The 22,877-nt window shown below is 42.4% G+C and overlaps 1 protein-coding gene and 3 non-coding genes across 4 annotated transcripts in view; 2 read left to right on the forward strand and 2 right to left on the reverse strand.

The window, feature by feature from the left end:
* The window catches only part of LOC124617385, a 1,108,641-nt gene that overhangs the window by 486,096 nt on the left and 599,668 nt on the right, over positions 1-22,877 (reverse strand). The window contains exon 4 of the mRNA XM_047145260.1: positions 1,995-2,085. Coding sequence (XP_047001216.1) covers positions 1,995-2,085 — 91 coding nt within the window. The remainder of the gene's footprint in view (positions 1-1,994; positions 2,086-22,877) is intronic.
* Positions 4,736-4,807, forward strand: Trnap-ugg. Its single transcript has one exon. It is a non-coding gene; the product is annotated as a tRNA-Pro (tRNA).
* On the reverse strand, positions 8,267-8,338 carry Trnap-ugg. Its single transcript has one exon. It is a non-coding gene; the product is annotated as a tRNA-Pro (tRNA).
* On the forward strand, positions 17,791-17,862 carry Trnap-ugg. Its single transcript has one exon. It is a non-coding gene; the product is annotated as a tRNA-Pro (tRNA).

Genomic DNA, 22,877 nt, shown 5'->3' on the forward strand with positions numbered 1-22,877 from the left:
TTCGGTTTAACAAGATGAAATTAACTCTCCGTTCACTAATTGCTTCTGAGTCGGATCGTTAATGTTTCAGTAAGGTAAGTGTTCTCAAAACCACACCTTAATACTTCGCATGACCTTCATCTTCTGACATTTTACGCTTGTATCAACGAAATATGAGGCAGAAAACGCCTTTCGAAGTGTCATTTACGATTTATTTGTTGATTACTGCATCCACTTAGATGCTGTTGCTTACGAGCATTTGGCGAGGGTCAGGAGAAGTGTTTGTCCTTTTGTATTTTACAAAAGAGACAGATGTTATTGTTTGGACATACAGAGAATGAAAATAACTTGGAACGTAAATTTGGTATACAAACCACGAAGAACACCGCCCTCTTCACGAAAGCTTCTCACGAAACCTCATTGCAACCATTCCACTGTCGTGAAGTATTTTGGAACACTGTAGTAAGAAACTGCACAAAAAAATCTTGAAATGAATTACTTACCGGTATGTTTCAAATTTTGTTTCGGTAACAGTAAACTGTCGGAGTATAGTCGTTGGCCTTGATTATCAGGCCACACGGTAAGCTGAACATATGCCTACGAGTAATTCCATTCGTGTATTACCGAAGCCAGTATATGTTCGAGCCTGCGTCGCACTGTATGGTCTGTTTACACTGGATGTCGCGGGACAGCATGTCAAACCATCCAGAAAGGATTTCAAATGGTGGCATCCACGTGGACCGTCTTGCACGCAACACATGACCTTACAGGTATGAATGAGTGAAACATGTTTGATCAATAAAAAAAAGTTTCAGTTGCAAAAGCCGGATTTGTTTTTATCTACAAGAAAACATAACTGAAGTAGGAACTGAGGATGAATGGCTGAAATATTGACAGATTTGTTTTATTATTTGCGCGATTTTCATGATGCATGGAATGCTGTATGAGGACGTGAATATTCTTCCACAGAAGAAGGCAAATACCTGAAAGAGAAAAACGATTTAGCTTAAAGATAGCCGGGCATAGGAAGAAGTCTGCAATGTACGTAAATAAGCACTTAGTGCAAGAAGCAATTATGAATAAAAATCTTTCTTAACAATGAAAAGTCAGTTCTGTTGAAGGATAAAAACAGTTTTTTGACGTTTTTGGTATTAATAAAGAAATCAAAACATAACGTACAATGAAAAAAGGTGTTATGTTTTGGCTTCTGAATATTGTTTTATGTGTTTGTGTGTATTTTAACGAGCAAGTGAATGTTTGACACATTTCGTATTCTTTCAATTGTCATCAGTGTGGACAATTTACCAAATAACTATTATCAAGAACGTATGTTAAGAATTTTGCTTTACCCAATAAACTCTACGGTCACTGCTAGTTCCTTTAGTAATGTCTGTGATAATTCATTCAAACCACCATCTCTGCAGTTGTGTGTATTTCGACTTTTCGTAAGACGGACGGTATCTCATAACCTGACTTTCACCAGTCGGTACACGGGTAAGTGCGTGAGGTTTTGGTGGCGTTCGGTCTAGTGTGAACCGTTCCCTGCCGCTGTGAAGTTCCGTCAAAAAGTCCAGTGCGATTCAAGCCTTACAATGGTTTCATTTCCGCTTCCTTCGCTTACAGAGCAAGAGTATAATTTCCTCTCTTTTTTTCCATCGTAACTGCCCTTTTCTTTCTTATACTGACTAGCAGTAATGCACCATGAAAACTGCTGAATTTTTTTCAGTTTTCAATAAAGTAATTAAGGAATTAATCACAAACATAACTACGGACGAATGCTTCCCTTATGGCGCCTGGGGGAGTCAAAAAACACTCAGCGCGCTTACGCTGATCGCCGACTGCAGCGCTTCAGTGGCAGTCTTTCATCAGTATCTGCTTAATTATCTCTGAGTGTAAGTGAATTATTATTTGGAGACGTCATAATTATCATATTGCACCGTTTTGCCATTCTTCTGCACCAGCTGAGATTTCTTCTCTCGAGACAGCTGTCTCGCATTAATGACTACTGTACTCACCATGGAGACGGAGCGCTGAGCCAGCGTGATGGTCGGATTGTCCTGCTCCTCGTAGTAATCCGAGTACATGGCGCCGCTCTTCTTCGACGACCTGCCAACAAAGGAAGCAGACCTACAGAACACTGCATACAATTAATATACTCGTCTTCGCGATAGCTATACTGCTTGTGCTACGCACTTCTCAGTAACTGGGATCCAGCGCCACGAATTCCACGTGCTCGAAACTGATTGCACGAAGCTCCACGATCATTAGTCATCGTGTATTTTTGGTAATCGCGAAACTAGCAAACATCTTAGCTCAGAGAAACGAAAGGTACCCACTGAAGCACCCCCAATTAATTATAAGCCTGACATTTTATTGTACCACTTGCCTTACAAAATTATGAGCTTTCAGTTTTGTGTTACGATCCGAGGTCAGCTCTTAGAAGGCGAAGACACTTTACTTAGCAACACAGTTTTCAAACTGCACAAAAGGGCATAAGAGTATTAACCAAAAATAGTAACTGGACACATGGCAACGATGTGTTCAAAACAATGAGGATTTTAATCACACTATGTAAGTGCATTTATACACATAAGAGGTAACATTGGTAATGACTGCACAAAGAACACAGTCCATGACAATGAAACAAGTTCTTGGCTAAGCTTGCTTACATTCGGCAGGAAACAATGAAAATAAAAACTCAAATCAGCATTTTATACCAAACTATGTTAAAAAGCATCTGTTCAGCGATACATACCGTTCAGTTAAGAAATACAGTACTTAGACATACCCGCCAATGGTGTCTGTGTACGAAGTTTCATTGACTTCATTGCTTCGCTTTTGCTATCTGGCAGTGCACAACTACACGAACGTTTACATTTGGTCTTCGCAGGCCGTCTTACGGGACCTGGCGGAGAATACTCTGGCATCAATATTTTTTCTCCCCTTCCCCCTCCCATTCGTGAATGGTGCGTGCCAAGGAAGATTATCGAAAGTCCTTGGCGTAGAGTTCCCAGATATAAAAATAGAAAAGAGTTAGATTTTTTTAGCCGGAAATTTTGACTAAAAGCCGAATTACCTATTATAAATAGAAACAGTCAGCTGAGTATTTTCAATCGTTTGTTAATAAACAGTTACAGTGCGTTCTTTCCGGGATAAGCCTTAAATTTACTTCAACTAAAAAGAATCAGTAATCAGCCTTATAAATTGGCATTCGGATAGCAACTAAGGGTTCAGTTTTCTTAATTGCTATCTTCTCGCTACGATAGTCATTGGCTGTCAGAATAAACTAAAAGTTAATCATTAAACAGAATAAACAATTATCTGTTCTTTTGGGACTTAAAACGAAAAAAATATGCAAAAGCTTTGATCACTTTATTTCCATTAAGAAAGAATAATGTGTACTTAAGTATTAATATATTTTGTATTTTTCATTTGAATCCACTTTATTAAGAACGTTATTTTCCTTGGAAATCATTTCGTGAAAAATCTTGACAGTATAATTATAAATTACACAACTTCATCTTTGTGACTGAATCCGTTTTTGGCGTTCCTGTTTCCATTGGGCGTTTCTGAAAGTGAATACCATTTCGACGTTGGCATTTCGGCCTGGGACTGCAAACATATAATGTACCAGAGTTGTCTCCTTTCTGTTCCATAAATATAGTGAAATTTTGCCCCTGCTCAAAGAAAACTTACTATCATCAGGTATTACGTTTTTTTTATTTTCTTTTTTTTTTATTTATAGAACGGCATTGGTTGATAAATGTGCATTTCCTTATCGTATGTTTTCTTATTCCTTATTGTACTTATACCACGTGCAAACATCAAAAGATCGGAAGCGGGCTTTATTTGTGCTTTCTCTACTTCATCCATAAAAACCTAACTAAAGTCGTACATTCTAGACTATAATATATTTCGCAGAACACGACCCTACCTCAGTATGTGTCCTGATGTCTGTCAATTTCACGTCGTTTTTAATTAGCGAGACGTATGTGTGAGAAAGTAATACTTCGCCCGACTCTTCTTGGGATTTCAGCTGTGAACTAGTCAGTACTACACGACGCTTATCTTGAAGCGCCTGCCACTGGACTTTGTTGTGCATCTGCTTAACGCGCTCACTGTTACTAAACGATCCCGTGGCGAAACTTGCTGTTACAAGCAACACTACTTCCAGTAATAATGAGCGTCGTACTTGCTTCAAGGGCCGATCATATTCAAATTATTTCTTCTTCATAGTTTCAGTATTGTCCTGCACTTCAGTATTGTAACAATTGCTGTCTAACTACCAGTGTTCTAAACTGCAACTCGTATGCTTGGGCTACCGGCCATTGCCTTTATTTTACTCACCTGGCCTTTCGAGCTGTGAACGGAGTTCTCAGAACTTGCCCCGACAGGACGACAAGGGCTTAAAGGAAATTGTTCTACCATCACGTAATGATGTAAGTGACTCTGTATGTTAGTCGTCATGAGTAGAAAACAAATATTTGTAAAAAAATTGCTGGAAACTTATTGGCGTAAATACAGCTGTACAAAAACATACTGTTGTTGTTAGGTTCAGCTAAGGACCCTTCACAAAGATCAGATTAAGAACCGGTGCCATGCAGCACGTCTAGCGGCGCAGGAGATCCGCGGCAACGGCCGAACAGTGGCGTCAACCTCTCGTGAGGCACCTCTGTCGTGCCACGGGAGATGCGCTGTCGGCTGCGGGCTGGTGCGGTGAAAGTGTTACTGCCGTTAGATAAGTAACATAACAGCTGGCTCAGTGGTCTAGGGGTATGATTCCTGCTTTGGGTGCAGGAGGTCCCGGGTTCAAATCCCGGCTGAGCCCTTCTATTTTGGCCTCCAATAACAGTGACCCCCCGAATGTATCGTGTACTGAGCATTCTCGAAATCAGTAATATTGCTTCTTGGAAATACTACTTAAAAGAGTAAATGACCCTGTAGATGCCTTGTATTAAAACAGCAACGGCGTGTTAGACAATTCCCATCGAACTGTGCAACACCTTCCGCACAGCTCCAACTTCAAATTTATTGTGTCTCGTTTGGTTTGTGTTGTGTTATATTACGTTATTTCGGGTTATCTTGCAGATGTGGATTACTGAAACATGTACTGATTGATGATATGTCAGAAGCAAAGAAGAAATACTAAAAGTTCAAGAACAGATGCTTGTAAAAAAATGTTATAACACACTGGTGATACTGCAAGGTGACAAGTCTTTCGGACAACAGGAAAAAAACTGTTGTTACCGTAATGAGGAAACACCATTCTAGACATTTCTAAAGACAATTTTCAGAACGGTCTTATCAAAATAGCGAAACATGTAAGTGTGACAGTTACTGTTCATCTTACACGTTGAAGATTTAGATGATAGCATTAGTTACTATCTCAGACTCAACACAATTATTTGCGAGAGATAATACGAGATAAAAATGGTACCAATGAATAAGGTCCATAGTTGAAGAAAACTGCTCAAATATGTGGGACCCATACCATGCTGGAATAGCAACAGACTTCAAGCGCATGTAAAGAAGAGCGGTGGGAATGATGACAGTCGTGCTTGACTGGCGAGAGTGTGTAACAGAAATGCCGAAAAATTTTAATTAGTGTAACCTCAAAGAAGATACCGTAAATACCGCAAAAAACTACTTGGAAAACTCCAAGAACCGGTTTTTCATGCTGGTTATATTACCCAGTCCCCTGGGTGTACATCCAGGCAGGTAAAATTACACAAGTAGCAGCTCGCACAGACGTCCACAACGCACCATTCTTCCCATGCCCCATCCGTGATTGCGATCTGAGGAACCTCATTATATTATAAATCGCAAACACTCTCTGCCACAAAAGTCATAGCAGAGATGCAAGTAACTGTGTTCCACAAGAGTTTAAGAAAATTGTAAACTACTAACATTCGCTGATTCTGCGCTTCATATTTCTCCTTACTGGGTCAACCTTAATGCACAGCACTGTTACACCTGAACTAATTTTTGGGAAAATTGGGCACATTTTCCAACTTTCCTCATAACATAAACCCTCTTCTCTGCCCTGAAATGGGAGCCTTGAAATATTTAATTAGTCGCAGCGAGTGGAACTAACCTCAGTAGCGACATCGATAGTGACGTAAGACGAGGACGTTTGCACAGTTGCAAAGTTTTGTAGAGTAACTAACATAGATGGGCTTTAGGTATTGGAAAACCGCGCGATGTGCAAGTTGAGAATGATAGACGAGGGTTTGAATTAATCCTGCAACGAATGCGAATCTAGTGTAATGGATAAAATACCAGTGTGTCCTAATCTGCTCAGTGTTGCTTGTCTGTTAGCACTGACAACTCCACACAAACGTCGCTGCTCTCGGTCGGTATGTGAAGTGCGTCGGCCAGTGCGTTGTCCATGGTGAGAGGTAACATCTGAAATTAGGTATTCTCAGCACATTCCTGACATTGTGGGTCTCGGAATACTGAATCTCCCAACAATCTCCCATGCGTCTAGCTCCAACTACCACTCCGCGTTCAAAGTCGTCGTGCGGCCATAATCACGTAGAAACCGTTTGACATAAATCATATGAGTATAAAGAACAATTTCGCCCAAGTACTGCCCTTTCATAACTTGTGTACATGATACTAACGCCATCTTATACGTGCGTACTACTATCCCGTGACTTTTGTCATCTCGATGTACACGGGATATTAAATGATAATCTTAATTTGTTCCTACAAATGCTATATGGGTTCTCAAAATGTTCATTATCTTCGTAAGGCGAAGAATTAATTAACACTACCCTTTAAGAAACATCACATTTGTTTATTAGGAGGTAATACCGACCTTTAGTGGCTCCTTTGAAGGTGTTAAAATCTTACCAATATTCACAATACATACAATAACATAACTCCTGAGCCAGTTGGAGGTTGTAAGAGGTATGCGCTGCCTGCGATATAGGATCGCTGACCAGAGAGCAGTATTGACCGCAGTCTGCTCTGGTCGGGAATCTGGAGATGGAGTATTATTGTATAAGGTAAAGAAGCAGCGTCGCGCATATCTAGTAATGTATCTGAACTGTCATCCAAATGTTTTAAAAATGTCCTAATAATAATTTTGGTAATATAACGTAATTTTTTTAAAAAAAAGCATTCATTTAAAAAAAAAATCAGTTGCTTCCTTTCACAAATCACAAATGTATAAGCCAGCATTGCACGGAGCTGTGCCAAAAAATTTTTAGGTAAGAGCAGATATATTCGCCGTTTTTTTTATTGAGGTAAGAATTTTTGCCTTTTATTCAGAATGATCTTACAGGGCCACGACGCAGCACTGCTGTCGTCCAAATTTTACCAGGGTACTGAATTTATTTTTTATTATGAGGTTTAGGAATTTTTCTGTTTCGAGCTTACATTAATTGAGAAAACAATTTTGTGGGTATATTAAATGTGAATGCATTTGTGCACGGAGATTGTAAATGGGAACCAATTTTGTTCTTAGGTCACACAAAAATTAGAATCGCTATCCATTATAATTATTTTAATTTCAATTTAAAATTTTTGTGGGGAGGTTACAAGGTGTAGATAATGAACTGACCTTACGGGGGTGGGGTGGGGACACCACTCAATTAAAAAGGTAAGACGTGAGTATATGTCAGAAATATTGCAGTTAATTTATTAGCTACTTCATTTGCAGCATCCAGAAAGTAACGCTAGTGTCAAATTTTTGTACCACGGATCGTGGACCATATGCTGGGCTTTGAAAATCTCAGTGAGGATTCCCTCTGTCATCAGACCTATGGTACAGCCCTTAAAGGCTCCAGATAACAGGACAGAACACAAGAGTTGTAAAATGCAAACTTTCACGGTCGAATATATTACAATTTACAAAATATTAGGGGCTATCATGCCGTGGTCGGGTAAATTTCACATTAAAACCTAATGTTTTGTCTGAAAATGCGGAGGAGATTTTAAAGGGGGTTCGTAGTTTTTTTGGGTGTCGGAAACTGAATGACATCTGGATCCTGGGCTGAAGAAAATACATACGTATCTTTCGGCAGGGGGGTGATACCAACAGCGGACGAGAGGGCACCCTACAACGGCCAGTTGCGTCCGGATTTTCAAAGGATGTAATGTCACGCCACGCGTAAACGTAATTTTGCTGCAGTCAGTAGGGAGACAGGGTGTGATTAGGACAGTCAACGAAGCTACGATCCCCCTTGAAAATGTCCTCCGCAGATGGGGACGAGACGTGGGTTTTAATGTGAAATACATCCAACCGCAGCGTAATAGCGCTTAATATTTTAATAAAAGAGTTGGGCTCAGCCGGGATTTGAACCCGGGACCTCCTGCACCCAAAGCAGGAATCATACCCCTAGACCACTGAGCCAGCTGAAGTTGGTAACATGCATGCTTCTATGGCTGTAGCACGCTTTCCAGAGTGTGAGTTTGTCCTTGAGTCACGAAAACATCTCACGCGTATCGTTTAGGATCCTGAAGCTGTTTGCGAACGTGAGCATTTAATCGTGTGCTACTGGGTGTTGAGTCGAGAGGCTGTTTCCGTTTTATGCACAATATTCTGATGAGCGACGAAATCGAATAGTTCAGGGACTGCGAACTGTGCTGTTACTTGCACACGGTGACTGTATTCCAAACCGAAAGATTACTAGGGTGTTCTTCGTTTACTTTTCCTACGTAATGCTAAAAGTATGAAGGAAGCAATGTTGGATGCCGTCGCCAGGTCGATGCGAAGTCATTAAAAGCGGGACATAAGCTCGGATAGCACAAGAATTTGGAAGGAAATCAGCCGTATCGTTTTCAGGAGAAACATACCGCCATTTCTCCGACTTATTTAGGGAAAGCAGGGAAAACCAAAATCCGAATTTTCGAACTGATTGTTGAGGACCGCTCTTCTCGAATCTTCCGACTGTCGTACACCTCGCTCGATGACAATGCAGAGCATATACACTACGATGATTTTTTGATGGGTGACTCCATGGAGTGCTGTGTGCACAACGACCATGTATGTTAAATTAAAAGGAAGGTCAGCGTTGGCCGTAATATTGATAGCAAAATCGATTTTCGATCGCATAGTGATCATCTTCATTGCTGTGGTGTACAAATTAAACTCAGACACTGGTATCAAGTTATCAGTAACCAAAACTAAGAAGCGATCACAATAACTCATCGTGATCGCTTCTCAGTTTTGGTTACTGATAATTTGATACCAGTGTCTGAGTTTAATTTGTACACCACAGCACTGAAGATGATCACTATGTGATCGAAAATCGATTTTGCTATCAATAAAACATCAATAGTACGGCTAACGCTTTTAATTTTACGAACTTCTTTCTGTCAACTTTTTTTTTAGTTTTGACTCAACCGAGAAATACTTTCTTCTTTGTGTAAATGTAACCCCTGGAAGAGACATACGTGCTACGTACTAACTAATATTCTGATGAAAATGTATGTCGAGTAGCATACCGGAATGATGAAGTTGTTACAGCAGCGGAAAGAAAATACTGAAAAAAAGTTGATAAGTGCTTAACGGCCCATCGACGAAGAGATCATTAGATACCGAAGTTCGTACTCGACAAAGATTGTAGGTAGGGGGATAGGAAATACTGTACGCCGCATTTCGAAAGAAACATTCCGACACTGGCCTTAATCAGTTTCTGGGCACCACCGAAAACAAATTATTTGTGTATTATTTATAATTTAATTTAAACAACTCTCAGATTCTTGCTTGTGCAGTCTTAAACATAATATATTTATGTGTTTACAAGTATGGCTCATACACCATCTTATGCGACTGAAATAAAAATCTTACGCATTTTGATTTATTTCAAACCATTTTCAGTGGTCACTGTAACACTGTGGTGTTTCTCATAAACTTGGATTTCAAGATCGTAAACGGTTCTCATAATTTAACATTACTATTGTTAAACAGTGTTAAATTACAATTATTACTCACTATTATTTTGCTTCCTACTTCATTCTAGAGGGGAAGACTGCCAAAGATCTTTTCAGTGCGGATGCACACCTGGCTCAGACACTTACGGAATCGGCGAAATGCCGTGAGTAATGAGGGTAATAGACAAGGGGCACTACTTTCGTAATGTGTGGATAAGTTGAGAATTTGGGTCTGACGGGAGGCGTGCTAGGATACTTTGTACAGTTCCGATCGTCACTGTGTTTAGATGGCTTAGTGGTCGTTGGCTCATCAGCTTAGCGTCTTTGGTCAGAGGATTCACTGGTCACACTAATAAAAAATCTGAGTCAATGGATGTACGATGAACTGGACCGGGTGTCATGGGACATCCACCTCAAACAAATGCAAGGAACAATAAAGAACAAAATGAGATTAAAAAAAATAAAAACATGGTCAAAGCAACTGTCTAGTAAGCAGGAGACCTGGGTTCGAATGCCGGTCCTGCACAAGTTTTCAACTTTCCCCATTGATTTTCATCAGTGTCCACTCACAACCAATTTCTGTAAGTCTTTCCTTCCTCATTGGTTACAAATCAAGACTTTTGTCTTCAGTGTGATAGCTGCACGGAACGTCAAACTGAGCCTGGCACTCCCCAGCTAGGGAGCGGTTAACGAAAACACCGCATAAATAACATGCAAAGAGCAGATGGTAACAAAGTATGTGAGTAAGGGCAAAGTGACCATTTTGCAGACACCACCAGTAATCATGCTGCACATTCTCCCCTTTGGAAGACGTAGTCAGTGGTCATTCCATTGAACAAAGTAAGCTCATCATATTACGCAGGGGGAAAGTAATAGTCATCTGGACAGATGAAGTTCCAAGGTTCAGTCATGTCAGGTGCGTCACGGAGACAATAATGTAAGATCTCCTGTGTCAGTTGCCAAATGATGGACGACGACACGTATGTGAAGTGATGTTCACTGGTGTCCAGGAGTGACAGTCAGGGCAGAGGACAGATCCATTAATCCAGTAGTGTGGAGCCGGTGTCTCATCACATGTCTTTTTTGTTGATGATTTGATACCGTGTTATGTGCATGTTGGTGGTCAGAAAGTGGTGGTGCATCGTTTTCCACACTCGTTGCCAATGAACAGTTGGGTACTACCACATTATGTAGAACCACTGGCAGAAGGACGGTATAAAAATCTTTTGCTTTTGGCAGGCGTGTTGTGGGAAGATCCTAGATCACATAGCTGTATTCGAGAATAAATGTCGGTACCTGAGAGAGCTGAGTTGCAACCTGCACCACAAACACTAGCAGGACATAAGAGACCAGGTTCAGATGATCCGTGAAGGAGGAGTGTGGACTGGACCATCATTTGTACATATTGCTCGTACAGAGGGCAGCTGTCTGTGCCCACATGTTAACCAGTCCCAGCCCTCATCATGCAGGGATAGGATGAGTGCGTCATAATATACTTTGAATACATATCCAGTGGACAGGAATTAGCCAAAAGTCCACTGAGGTCTGAAACTTGCTACCTCCTAGGGGGAGGACTTGTACTGTGTGATTGGGTTTTGATGCGAGATAGTGGTTCAGGTATTCCACATGTTGGGGTGATTAAAGTCCTAGAGCAGGTTCTGCCACACCATCACGTGTATGGTCTATAGTAACCATCGATAGGTTGCCATAGCTGTGCTGCACACGTGCTTCATAAACGTGACCCACATACATCTCAGTTCGGTAACTGATGGAATGGGGGCAACGGCGCCTAACCTGAGACTGTGCCAGATATCCGACACTGCCAACTTGTTGAAGTTCACAAGAGTGGCCATAGCCTGTCTGTATCACTCAGTCCAGTTCATTACACTGCAGACTTCATCAGCAGAATGAATCAACAGGAGTAGGTAGTCAGTGTATGCCCAACAGCAGAAGGCGATGCGCCATAGGGTGATGTATGCAGCTGAGTCACTCACAGAGTGCCTCGGACGTGATTACATAAAGGTTGTTAGAAAGGGGGCAACTTTGTTGTAGAGATCTCTTAATGGATATTGGGCTGGATGTCCCTCGGTTGATATGGACTTGAGAGCTGGCTGCTACCAAAAGCACCATAGATTTTTAAATGGGCACGGTGGAAATCATATTCAATTCATCACCTGCAGCAGGAAATGAAGGTGCATTCTATGGAAGGCCCGATTGAAATCGGTGGAGATGATCACCGCACTCAGGCAGCATGGCGAGGCGATCGCTGCTAGGTCTCTGCAGTAGCTGGTGGCCATTTGTACGTTGGAATGTCCCCACTGTGATGTTTCTTCTGTAGTGAATGTAATCAGCAGTGTGTCTTAATGGTGTCTGCCAAAAGCCTGAGGAATATCTTGTAGTCGGCTTTGAAAGTTGCGGGTGGCCGACAGTCATTGACCCATTGCCCCCACTGGCTTGGATACGGGTACAAAAAGTCCTTCAACTAAAGTTGGTGGGACATTGCAGTCCAGAGAAAAATTGTAACCTAGCATGGCATCATGAAGCCACAGAAGGTCCAGTAAAATTCGATTGGGAATTCATCAAGCCCTGCAGTCTCAGTTGACAACACCCCTGCTCAAGGCATCCCACACCTGCTCAACCAAGACTTCTTATGTTAATGCCATCCATCATTGCTGCCATGTCGATAATTCGTGTCATGTGCTGAACACTTGTGCAGTGACCTTGTCATCTATGGTTCATTCTTGGTAAAGATAACGAAAATGATCCCCCATGGCTCTCAATATGGTTACTTGCGTTGTACAGGAGCGACCAGCTGGTTTTATAAGGCAATGTCGGAGCACGTCTACCAGAATGTGGTGCATGGTATATACCTCTGCAGCCATTCAGTCATCAATGACAGTATGTGAGTTTTAATTTGGTGTTGTTCTCATTGTCTGTCCGACAGTGGGGTAGACTGTTGAGGTTGCTGAGTGCTGCATAGTAAAAGTCCAATGTGTTCCAGTGCAACGCAGCCATGTCCCCGCCAAACTGCATAAGTCTCTCCTGGATTGCTGCTTTGCTGTAGAGAAGCCACCACAGCAATGTCAAGTGGTGTTGGGAGAAGTCAATCACAATCAGCCCACGTTGTGGCGACCTGCTGTCTGAGTCCTGGAAGTGAGTTATGTTCATCTTCCTTCCATAAGCTGTTACTGTGCCAGCCTTGTTGGGGTTGTAGATGCATCGTATAGATGTAGGGGCTGTGATCGAACAAGGCCAAAGGCCATTGTTTAGTGGCCATCACGCCCTGTATAAGACCTTGAGACACATATGAGCGATCCATTTGGCTCGCTGAATGATTGGTAAGATGCATGTCTCCAGAGCTGTCGCCAGGTACTGTTACACACATGGCGTGCATGTAAGTATCGTGAATCAACATACCCATTTCCAAACAAGTCATGTAGTGTGGGATTTGATCCCTGAGATAGGATGCAATTAAAATCACTGGCGAAAACACCATACCATCCTATGAAAAATGGGATGGAGGAGGAAGAGATTAGAGTTTAACGTCTCGTCGACAACGAGGTCATTATAAGAGGAGGATTAGGAAGGCAATCGACCATGCCCTTTCAAAGGGCATCCTGTCATTTTCCTGAAGCGATTTAGGTAAATCAAGGAAAACCTAAATCAGTATGGCTGGATGCGTGTTTGAACCGTCGTTGTCCCAAATGCGAGTCCAATGTGATAACCACTGCGCCAGCTCACTTGGTAAGGAAGGCAATTTCCATCGAGTAGAACCTGGCCCAGCCACGATGTTTGGTGGTGCCAGCTGGTGCATAAACATTAATGAGTCATGTGTTGAGTACCGTGACCACTAATCCTCGAGTGGAGGGGAGTTACGTGATGTCAGGGGTTTCGATACTGACATCCACTAAAATCGACATGCCAGTTTCTGTGGAACTGCCAGACATCTGTGTACATTGCGTAATCGTAAAGTCCAGGTGTGCTTTTGATCGCAGTTCTTGCAGGAATGAGAAGTCAATTCGTGTGGCTTCTATTGTTTCTCTAAGGAGTTGGGTCTAGGCAGGGGAGCTAACCATATTGGTATTCAAACCTGGCGATACTGCGGTTGGGCACGGTTATCCATGGTGACGGTGGAGAGAATCAGACATCACGAGTGATGCCACGGCCTGCCAATGTGGACCTCCTGGTGTTGTTCAGACTGGATGGTCCAGAAGTACCTCAGCAGCCCCGGATCAGGGGCTCATGATGTGGGTATGGTGGTATGTTCATGTTCCATGAGGTTGTAATGGTTGACAGGAAGAGACCAAGTGGCATCTCAGCCTGCACTGGAACTTTCGTGCTGATCACTGTTCACTGCAGAGGACTGAGAGATGTATGCTGCTCACCCCACCTTTCATTCTGCAGGGGTACATTCGGTGGCAAAGGTGTCGTGCGGGATCAGTTCTTCTTCCTCTGGTGAGCTGGAATGCCGTGTTTCTACACAGTTCCGTGGCATCATTGTCAGCATTTCAGTGAACGCTGTTTTTGTGTGTGGCCTTCGGTATCAGATAAGGGCATTGACTCATGCTTCACTGGCAAAAAGGCTTTGTTTGGTACGATAAGTGGATTGCCTGCCATCCTGCTATCGATGGTTCCAGCAGTGTTCGTTGGTATCACTGTTGTTGTATGGAATTCTTCCTATGGCCAGGCTGATTGACTGGCCAGGCGTTAGTCTATGGAAGGTTGTTCCAATACAGCAATATCGGTCTGTTTTGTCTGGACAGGCAGAGATGTCGTGAGTGCCACCATGTACGTTTTTGGGAGGATTGTTGGCATGAGTGGAGGTACCTCGTTCTCTAGTGGAAGTTGTGTGGTCTGATGCTGGAGGCACTCAGAAGGTAGATGACGTTTCTTACCACATCAGGAATACATTTTAGACTGGCTATCATAAATAACCATGGCCCAGCAGCCTCCTGTCTGGAGGTATGATGATAAGTGTCATAGGATTCGATAGGCATCTAATGTACTCTGTTAATAAGTGACTATGTCTTAAATTGAGTCTAATTTTGTACGAAAGGTAGCTCGAATATGCATATAGTGTGTAGTACCATTCCAGGATGGTATGCCTCGACTTTTTCAACATTTCCGATGGTGTGGTAGAAGAGTCCTTGCTTCATCTCTTGAAGAACCTAGCCACATTTAGAGCCATTAAAAGGTTTCACATACACCATATAACCTATGATAGAAATGTGGATGCTGATGATGTCGACAGAGGGGTCTTGGCCTCCTCTTTTCAAAAGTGCTCGACATATAGTGCCTTTGGTCTAGCAAAGTTGTTTCGAAAAGCGAATTTCAATACCGATCTTCTGTATAGATTCGCCATGATCTTGTCGCGCTGTGGGGTCACGTTAGTGTAGGCTGGAGGAAGTAAAAAAGGTGAACGTGCTCTCGCTGCACGTGGAGGCACACAGCATGTCCAGTCCATTTGGCTGCTGCAGCCAGACTGACAACCTAACATGGGACGGTAGATGCCTAACCTGGCTGCGGTTACTCTCCGTCAAATAATGTGCAACGACACACAGATGGTGCAGTGAGTCCATTACTTGTTCAGGTGTGGAGGGGTTACAATTTGCTTGGTGCACAAGACGGCGATCCTCCTTTGTTGGTCGTAAGTTGTCGATTGGAACCTTGATGACGGGTATGCCTGTCCTCACGTTCCCATGCAGTCCAGCATTGGTCCACTGTCACATCTGAATGCCCCACAAGTCTGACTATTTAACGATTGGACCGCTTGGCCAGATGGAGATCCAGAATGAGACCCCTTCAGACTCTCTGAGAGGCTGATAACGCGATCTCAGACGAGTATGCAGCATCTTCGTGTCCTTCACAGTAATCACTCAGCATCTGACACTGTTCAGGCCACTTACGTACCCTACCAGGCCTGGTTACAAAGCTAAAGACAAACAACCCAAAAGCACTCTGGTGGCTATTCTACGTGTCACAGAGAATTGCAACTTTAAATTACATGCATGCCCGCCAATGGTGCCTATGTACGAAGTTTCATTGACATCACTTCTGGGAGCTTTAATTTTGTTGTCAGGCAGTGTACATGTACATCAATTCTACGCAATCCATCTTAAGATGCGTGGAAGAGAATACTTCTGGCATCATTATCTTTTCTTACCTTCCCAGTTCCACTCGGGAAAGGTGCGTGGGCAGGAAGACAGTCGAATGGCGTCGTTGTAGGTTTGCAGAGTCCAAGAATAGAAAATATGGACTCGACGTTATATTTAGACAGAAATTTTGCCCTATAAGCCTGACAACCTATTTTGAATAGAAATAGTGGGTTGAGTATTTTCAATCGTTTGTTAGTAACCAATTACAGTCAGTTTTTTGAAAGGTCAACCTTAAATGAGCTTAAACTAAAAAAAAAAGAAAGATAATCGTATGCCAGAATAAATAGCATAAATAATTACCTATACTTCTTGTAGTGAAAAAGAAAAGATATTCAATTTTGGTTATTTCAGTTGCATTAACAAAGAATAATCTCTTGGTAAGTATTAATATTTTTCATTTGAATCCACTTTATCAGGAACGTTATTTTTCTTGGAAATTGTTTCGTATAACTTTTGACAATATAATTTAGATTACACAACATCATCATCTGCGTCAGTTTGTAGTTTATTGTGTTCCTTTTTTCGACTGGACGTAGAGGAACACCCCTTGAACGTTGGCATTTTGGCCTGGAAGTGCAAACTAATAATGTGGCAATATCAATAGTTCTGAGTAAAATTTTATTTAGTGATTTGAAATAACAAGTCCGCTTTTCATGCGCGGAGTCGCTTTCTATATGTTCCATAAATATCATAAAATGTTGCCAATGACCAAAGATAATTTACTTTCATCCTCCTTTTAGAATGGGATTGGTAGGTTAATCCGTATATCCTTGTGGTGCATTTTCTTATTCCTTACTATAGTTATTCCTCGGGCTTACATCAAACGATTCGAACAGGCCTTAATTGTGCGTTCTCTACTTCATGCATAAAAAACCTAACTGAAGTCATACAGTATAGACCATAATACATTTCGCAGAACACGACCACATGAAGCCGGACACTTGTCAACGCTACCTCAGTATGTGTCCTGAAGTCTGTAAATTTCACGTCGTTTTTACTTTGCGAGACGTATGTGAGAGAAAGTAATACTTTGCCCGACTCTTCTTGGGATTTCAGTTGTGAACTAGCCAGTACTACACGACGCTACTCTTGAAGCGCCTGCCACTGGACTTTGTTGTGCATCTGCTTAACGTGGTCACTATTATTAAACGATCCCATGGCGAAACTTGCTCTTACAAGCAACACTACTTCCAGAAATAATGAGCTTCGTACTTGCTCCAAGGGCCGACCATATTCAAATTATTTCTTTTCATAGATTCAGTATTATCCTGCACTTCAGTATTATAACAATTGCTGTCTAACTACCGGGGTTCTAAACTGCAACTCGTATGCTTGGGCTACCGGCCATTGCCTATATTTTACTCACCTGGCCTTTCGAGCTGTGAACGGAGTTCTCAGAACTTGCCCCGACAGGACGACAAGGGCTTCAAGAAAATGTTTCTACCATAGGGTAATGATGTAAGTGGCTCTGTATGTTAGCCAGCGTGAGTAGAAAACAAATATTTGTAAAAAATTTGCTGGAAACGTATCTGTGTAAATACAGCTGTAGAGGAACATACTGTTATTGTTAAGGTTCAGCTGAGGACCCTTCACAAAGATCAGGTTAAGAACCGCTCCATGCAGCACGTCTAGCGGCGCAGGAGATCCGCGGCAACGGCCGAACAATGGCGCCCAGTTCGCGTGAGGCGTCTCTGTCGTGCCACGGAAGACGAGCTGTCGGCTGCGTGCTTGTGCGGTGAAAGTGTTACTGCCGGTAGATAAGTAACATACAGCTGGCTCAGTGGTCTAGGGGTATGATTCCTGCTTTGGGTGCAGGAGGTCCCGGGTTCAAATCCCGGCTGAGCCCTTGCATTTTGGCCTGCAATAACAGTGACCACCCAAATGTATCGTGAACTGAGCATTCTCAAAATCAGAAATATTGCTTCTTGGAAATACGAATTAAAACAGTAAGTTACTCTGTAGATCTACATCTAAGTGATTACTATTCACAATAAAGTTCCTGGCGGAGGATCCAATGAACCACCTTGCCTCTACCGTTCCACTCTCGAGCGGCACGCGGGAAAAACGAGCACTTAAAATTTTTTGTAAGAGCCCAGATTTCTCTTATTTTTTGGTGATCATTTCTCCGTATGTAGGTGGGTGGCAACAGAATGTTTTCGCAATCGGAGGAGAAAACTGGTGATTGAAATTTCATGAGAAGATCCTGTCGCAACGAAAAACGCCTTTGTTTTAATGATTGCCACTCCAATTCACGTATCATGTCTGTGACACTATCTCCCCTATTTCGCGATAATGCAAAACGAGCTGCCCCTGTTTGTACTTTTTCGATGTCATCCGTCAGTCCCATCTAATGAGGATCCCACACCGCACAGCAATACTCCATAATAAAGCGGACAAGCGTAGTGTAAGCAGTCTCTTTACTTGACCTGTTGCACCTTCTAAGTGTTCTGCCAATGAATCGTAGTCTTTGGTTTGCTCTACCCACAATATTATCTATGTGATCGTTCCAATTTAGGTTATTTGTAATTGTAATCCCTAATTATTTAGTTGAATTTACAGCCATCAGATTTGTGTGACTTATCGCGTAATCAAAATTTAGCTGATTTCTTTCAGTACTCATGTGAATAACATCACCCTTTTCTTTATTCATGGTCAATTGCCACTTTTCGCACCATACAGATATCTTATCTAAATCATTTTGCAAGTCGTTTTGATCATCTGATGACTTTACAAGACGGTAGAGGATAGCATTATCTGCAAACAATCTAAGACGGCTACTGAGATTGTCTTCTATGTCGTTAATATATATATCAGGAACAATAGAGGGCCTATAACACTTCCTTGGGGAACGCCGGATGACTTTCCGTCTTTTACTACGAACTGTGACCTAACTGACAGGAAATCACGCATCCAGTCGCACAACTGAGGCGATACTCCATAGGCACACAGTTTGGTCAGAAGAGAAACAGTTTGCCAGCCCCTGTCGATATCACTTATTATTACTTCATGAGTATAAAGAGCTAGTTGTGTTTCGCAAGAACGATATTTTCTGAATGCGTGTTGACTGTGTGTCAAAAATTGTTTTCGAGGTACTTCATAACGTTGGAATACAGTATATGTTCCAAAACCCTACTGTAGATCGGTGTTAGTGATATAAGCATGTAATTCAGCGGATTACTCCTACTTCCCTTTTTGGGTATTGGTGTGACATGAGCAATTTTCCAATATTTAGGTACGGATCTTTCTGAGAGAGACTGGTTGTATGTAATTGCTCAATATGGAGCTATTTTATCTGCATACACTGAGAGGAATGTGACTGGTATACAATCTGGACCCGAGGCCTTGGCTTTATTAAGTGATTTAAGCTGCTTTGCTACACCAAGGATATCTACTTCTATCTTTCCCATCTTGGCAGTTGTTCTTGCATGGAATTCAGAATATTTACTTCGTCTTCTTTGGTGAAGGAGTTTTGGAAAACCGTGTTTAATAACTCTGCGTTAGTGGCACTGTCATCAGCGACTTCACCGTTGTTATCGCGTAGTAAAGGTATTGATTGCGTCTTGCCACTGGTGTGCTGCTTTATGTATAACCAGAATCTCTTTGGGTTTTCTGCCAGATTTCGAGACAGACTTTCGTTGTGGAAATTATTAAAAGCATCTCGCGTTGAAGTACGCTCTATATTTCGAACTTCTGTAAAACTTTGACAATCTTGGGGATTTTGCGTTCTTTTAAATGTGGCATGCTTTTTTCGTTGCTTCTGCAACAACGATTTGACCCGTTTTGTGTACCGTGGGGTATCAGTGCCATCACTTATTACTTTATGTGGTATATATTTCTCAATTGCTGTCGATACTATCTCTTTTAAAACATTCCACAACTTTTCTACACTTACATGATCAGATCGGAAGGAGTGTCTTTTAAGAAGGCGTTAAGAGCATTTTTATCAGCTTTTTTAAATAGATATACTTCGCGTTTCTTTTTGATGGTTGTAGGTGTTACGATATTCAGCCTAGCAGCAACTGCCTTGTGGTCGCTAATCCCTGTATTCGTCACAATACTCACTATTTGTCCAGGATTATTTGTTGCTAAAAGGTCAAGTATGCTTTAGCAACCATTTACGCTTCGAGTGGGCTCATGAACTAATTGTTCATAATAATTTTCTGAGAAATCATTCAGTACCATTTCGGATGACGTTTGTGCCTGCCGCCGGCTTTAAACGTATAATTTTTCCAGCATATCGAGGTTAGATTGAAGTCACCACCGACTATAATTGTATGAGCGGGCTACTTATTTGAAATGAGATTCAAGTTGTCTTTGAACTGTTCAGCAACTATGTCTTCTGAGTCGGGGGGTCGGTAAAACGATGTAATTAATTGTTTATTCCGATTATCAGGTATAACCTCGACCCATACTATTTCACACGAACTATCTACTTCAATTTCTCTACAAGGCAAACTACCTCTGACAGCAATAAATACTCCACCATCAACTGTGTTTAATCTATCCTTTCTGGACACTGTTAGATCGTTTGAAAAAAATTCGGCTGAACCTATTTCCGGATTTAGCCAGGTGTGTATCTACAACTATTTAAGCTTCAGTGCTTTCTACTAGGGCTTGGAGCTCTGGTTCTTTCCCAACACAGCTACAACAATTCAAAACGACAATACCAATCGTTTCTACAACTACCTTACTGTGTTTTACCTGCCCACTTTCTGACGGACGCCCCTTCTGTGGTTCCCTGAGACCCTCTAACCCAAAAAACAGCCCAGTCCCTTCCACACAGCCCCCGCTACCCGCGTAGCCGCCTCCTGTGTGTAGTGGACTCCTGACCTATTAAGCGGAACCCGGAAACCCACCACCCGATGGCGCAAGTCAAGGAATCTGCGTCCTACACAGTCACAGAACTGCCTGAGCCTCTGATTCAAACCCTCCACTCTGCACCAAAGGACCACACTCGGTTCTATCGACGATGCTGCAGATGGTGAGCTCAAGCTTAATCTCGTAAGCAAGACTGGCAGTCTTTACCATTTCCACTAGCCACCCTAAACCAGACAGAATCTGCTCCGATTCCACGCGACACTCGTCATTGGTACCGACATGAGCCACCACCTGCAGTTGGCTGCACTCTGTAATCTTCATGGCATCTGGAAGCACCATTTTCACATCCGGAATGACTCCCCGCAGAATGCACACGGAGTGCACCCTGGCTTCCTTCCCCTCCTTAGCAGCCATGTTCCTAAGGGGACCCATTACGTGCCTAATGTTGGAGCTCCCAACTACCAGCAAACGCACCCTCTGTAAATGCCCATACCTTGCGGGCCGAGAAGCTTTAGGGTGGACGATTGCATCCGGCTGAGAGACATCGTCAGCCACAGATAACGCCCGAAACCTGTTCGTCAAACGAACCGGGGAGGCCCCAACGATCGGCCCCTCAGAAAGTTTTTCGCTGCCTGCCTGACTTTGGAACGACCTCCCACTCGACCACAGGTCAACATTAGTGCACGCAGTACCTGGGGCGGTCAAAACAGTGGACCGATCAGAGGAAATGTGGCACGTGCTCGATGTCCCTCGAATCCCCACGTCCGATCCCCCACAGTGACGCCCCTTGGCAGCAGCCTCAAGCTGTGTGACGGAAGCCAACGCAGCCTGAAGCTGTAAGCGAAAGGTCGCCAACTGAGCTCACATCTGTGCACAACAATCACAGTTCCTATCCATTACTGCAGTCGCTCCTGTTTTAAGGTCGTAAAAATATGCAACAAACGAACTGCATGTTAGACAATTCCCATCGACATGTACAACACCTTCCGCACAGCTGCAATATCACATTTATTGTGTCTCGTTTGGTTTCTGTTGTGTTGCGTTATTTTGGATTATCTTGCAATTTGGATTACTACAACATGTACTGATTGATGATATGTAACAAACAAAGAAGAAATACTGAAAGTTCAAGAACTTTGTTGGTGGTTAATAAAATGCTATAACGCACTGGTGATACTGCAAAGCGACAAGTCTTTCGGACAACAGGAAAAGAACTGTTGTTACCGCAATGAGAAAACACCATTCTAGACATTTCTAAAGACAATTTTCAGAACGGTCTTACCAAAATAGGGAAACTTGGAAGTGTGACAGTTACTGTTCATCTTACACGTTGAAGATTTAGATGATAGCATTAGTTACTATCTCAGACTTAACGCAATTATTTGCGAGAGATAATACGAGATAAAAATGGTACAAATGAATAAGGTCCATAGTTGAAGAGAACTGCTCAAATATGTGGGACCCATACCATGCTGGAATAGCAACAGACCTCAAGCGCATGTAAAGAAGAGCGGTGGGAATGATAACAATCATGTTTCACTGCCGAGAGTGTGTAACAGAAATGCTGAAAAATCATAATTAATGTAACGTCAAAGAAGATGGCGTACATTCCGCAAAAAAATACTTAGGAAATTCCAAGAACCGGATTTCATGCTGGTTATATTACCCAGTCCCCTGGGTGTACATCCAGTACAGACCGACCAGATAAAGTTACACAAGTAGCAGCTTGTTCGGACGTCTACGACGCACCATTCTTCCCACGCCCCATCCGTGATTGGAAGGTGAGGAACCTCATTATATTATACAATCACAAACACTCTCTGCCACATAATTCATAGCTCAGATACAAGTAATTGTGTTACTCAAAAGTTTAAGAAATTTGTAAACTGCAAACATTCGCTGATTCTGCGCTTCTTGTTTCTCCTTATTGCTCCGTAGCTAGGAGAAAATAATACGTGTCTTGTGGGTCAACCTTAATGCACAGCACTGTTACACCCAACCTAATATTTGGGAAAAATTGACCCATTTTCCAACTTTCCTCAT

This window comes from Schistocerca americana, chromosome 1, assembly GCF_021461395.2.
Source record: "Schistocerca americana isolate TAMUIC-IGC-003095 chromosome 1, iqSchAmer2.1, whole genome shotgun sequence".
Classification (NCBI taxonomy): Eukaryota; Metazoa; Arthropoda; class Insecta; order Orthoptera; family Acrididae; genus Schistocerca; species Schistocerca americana.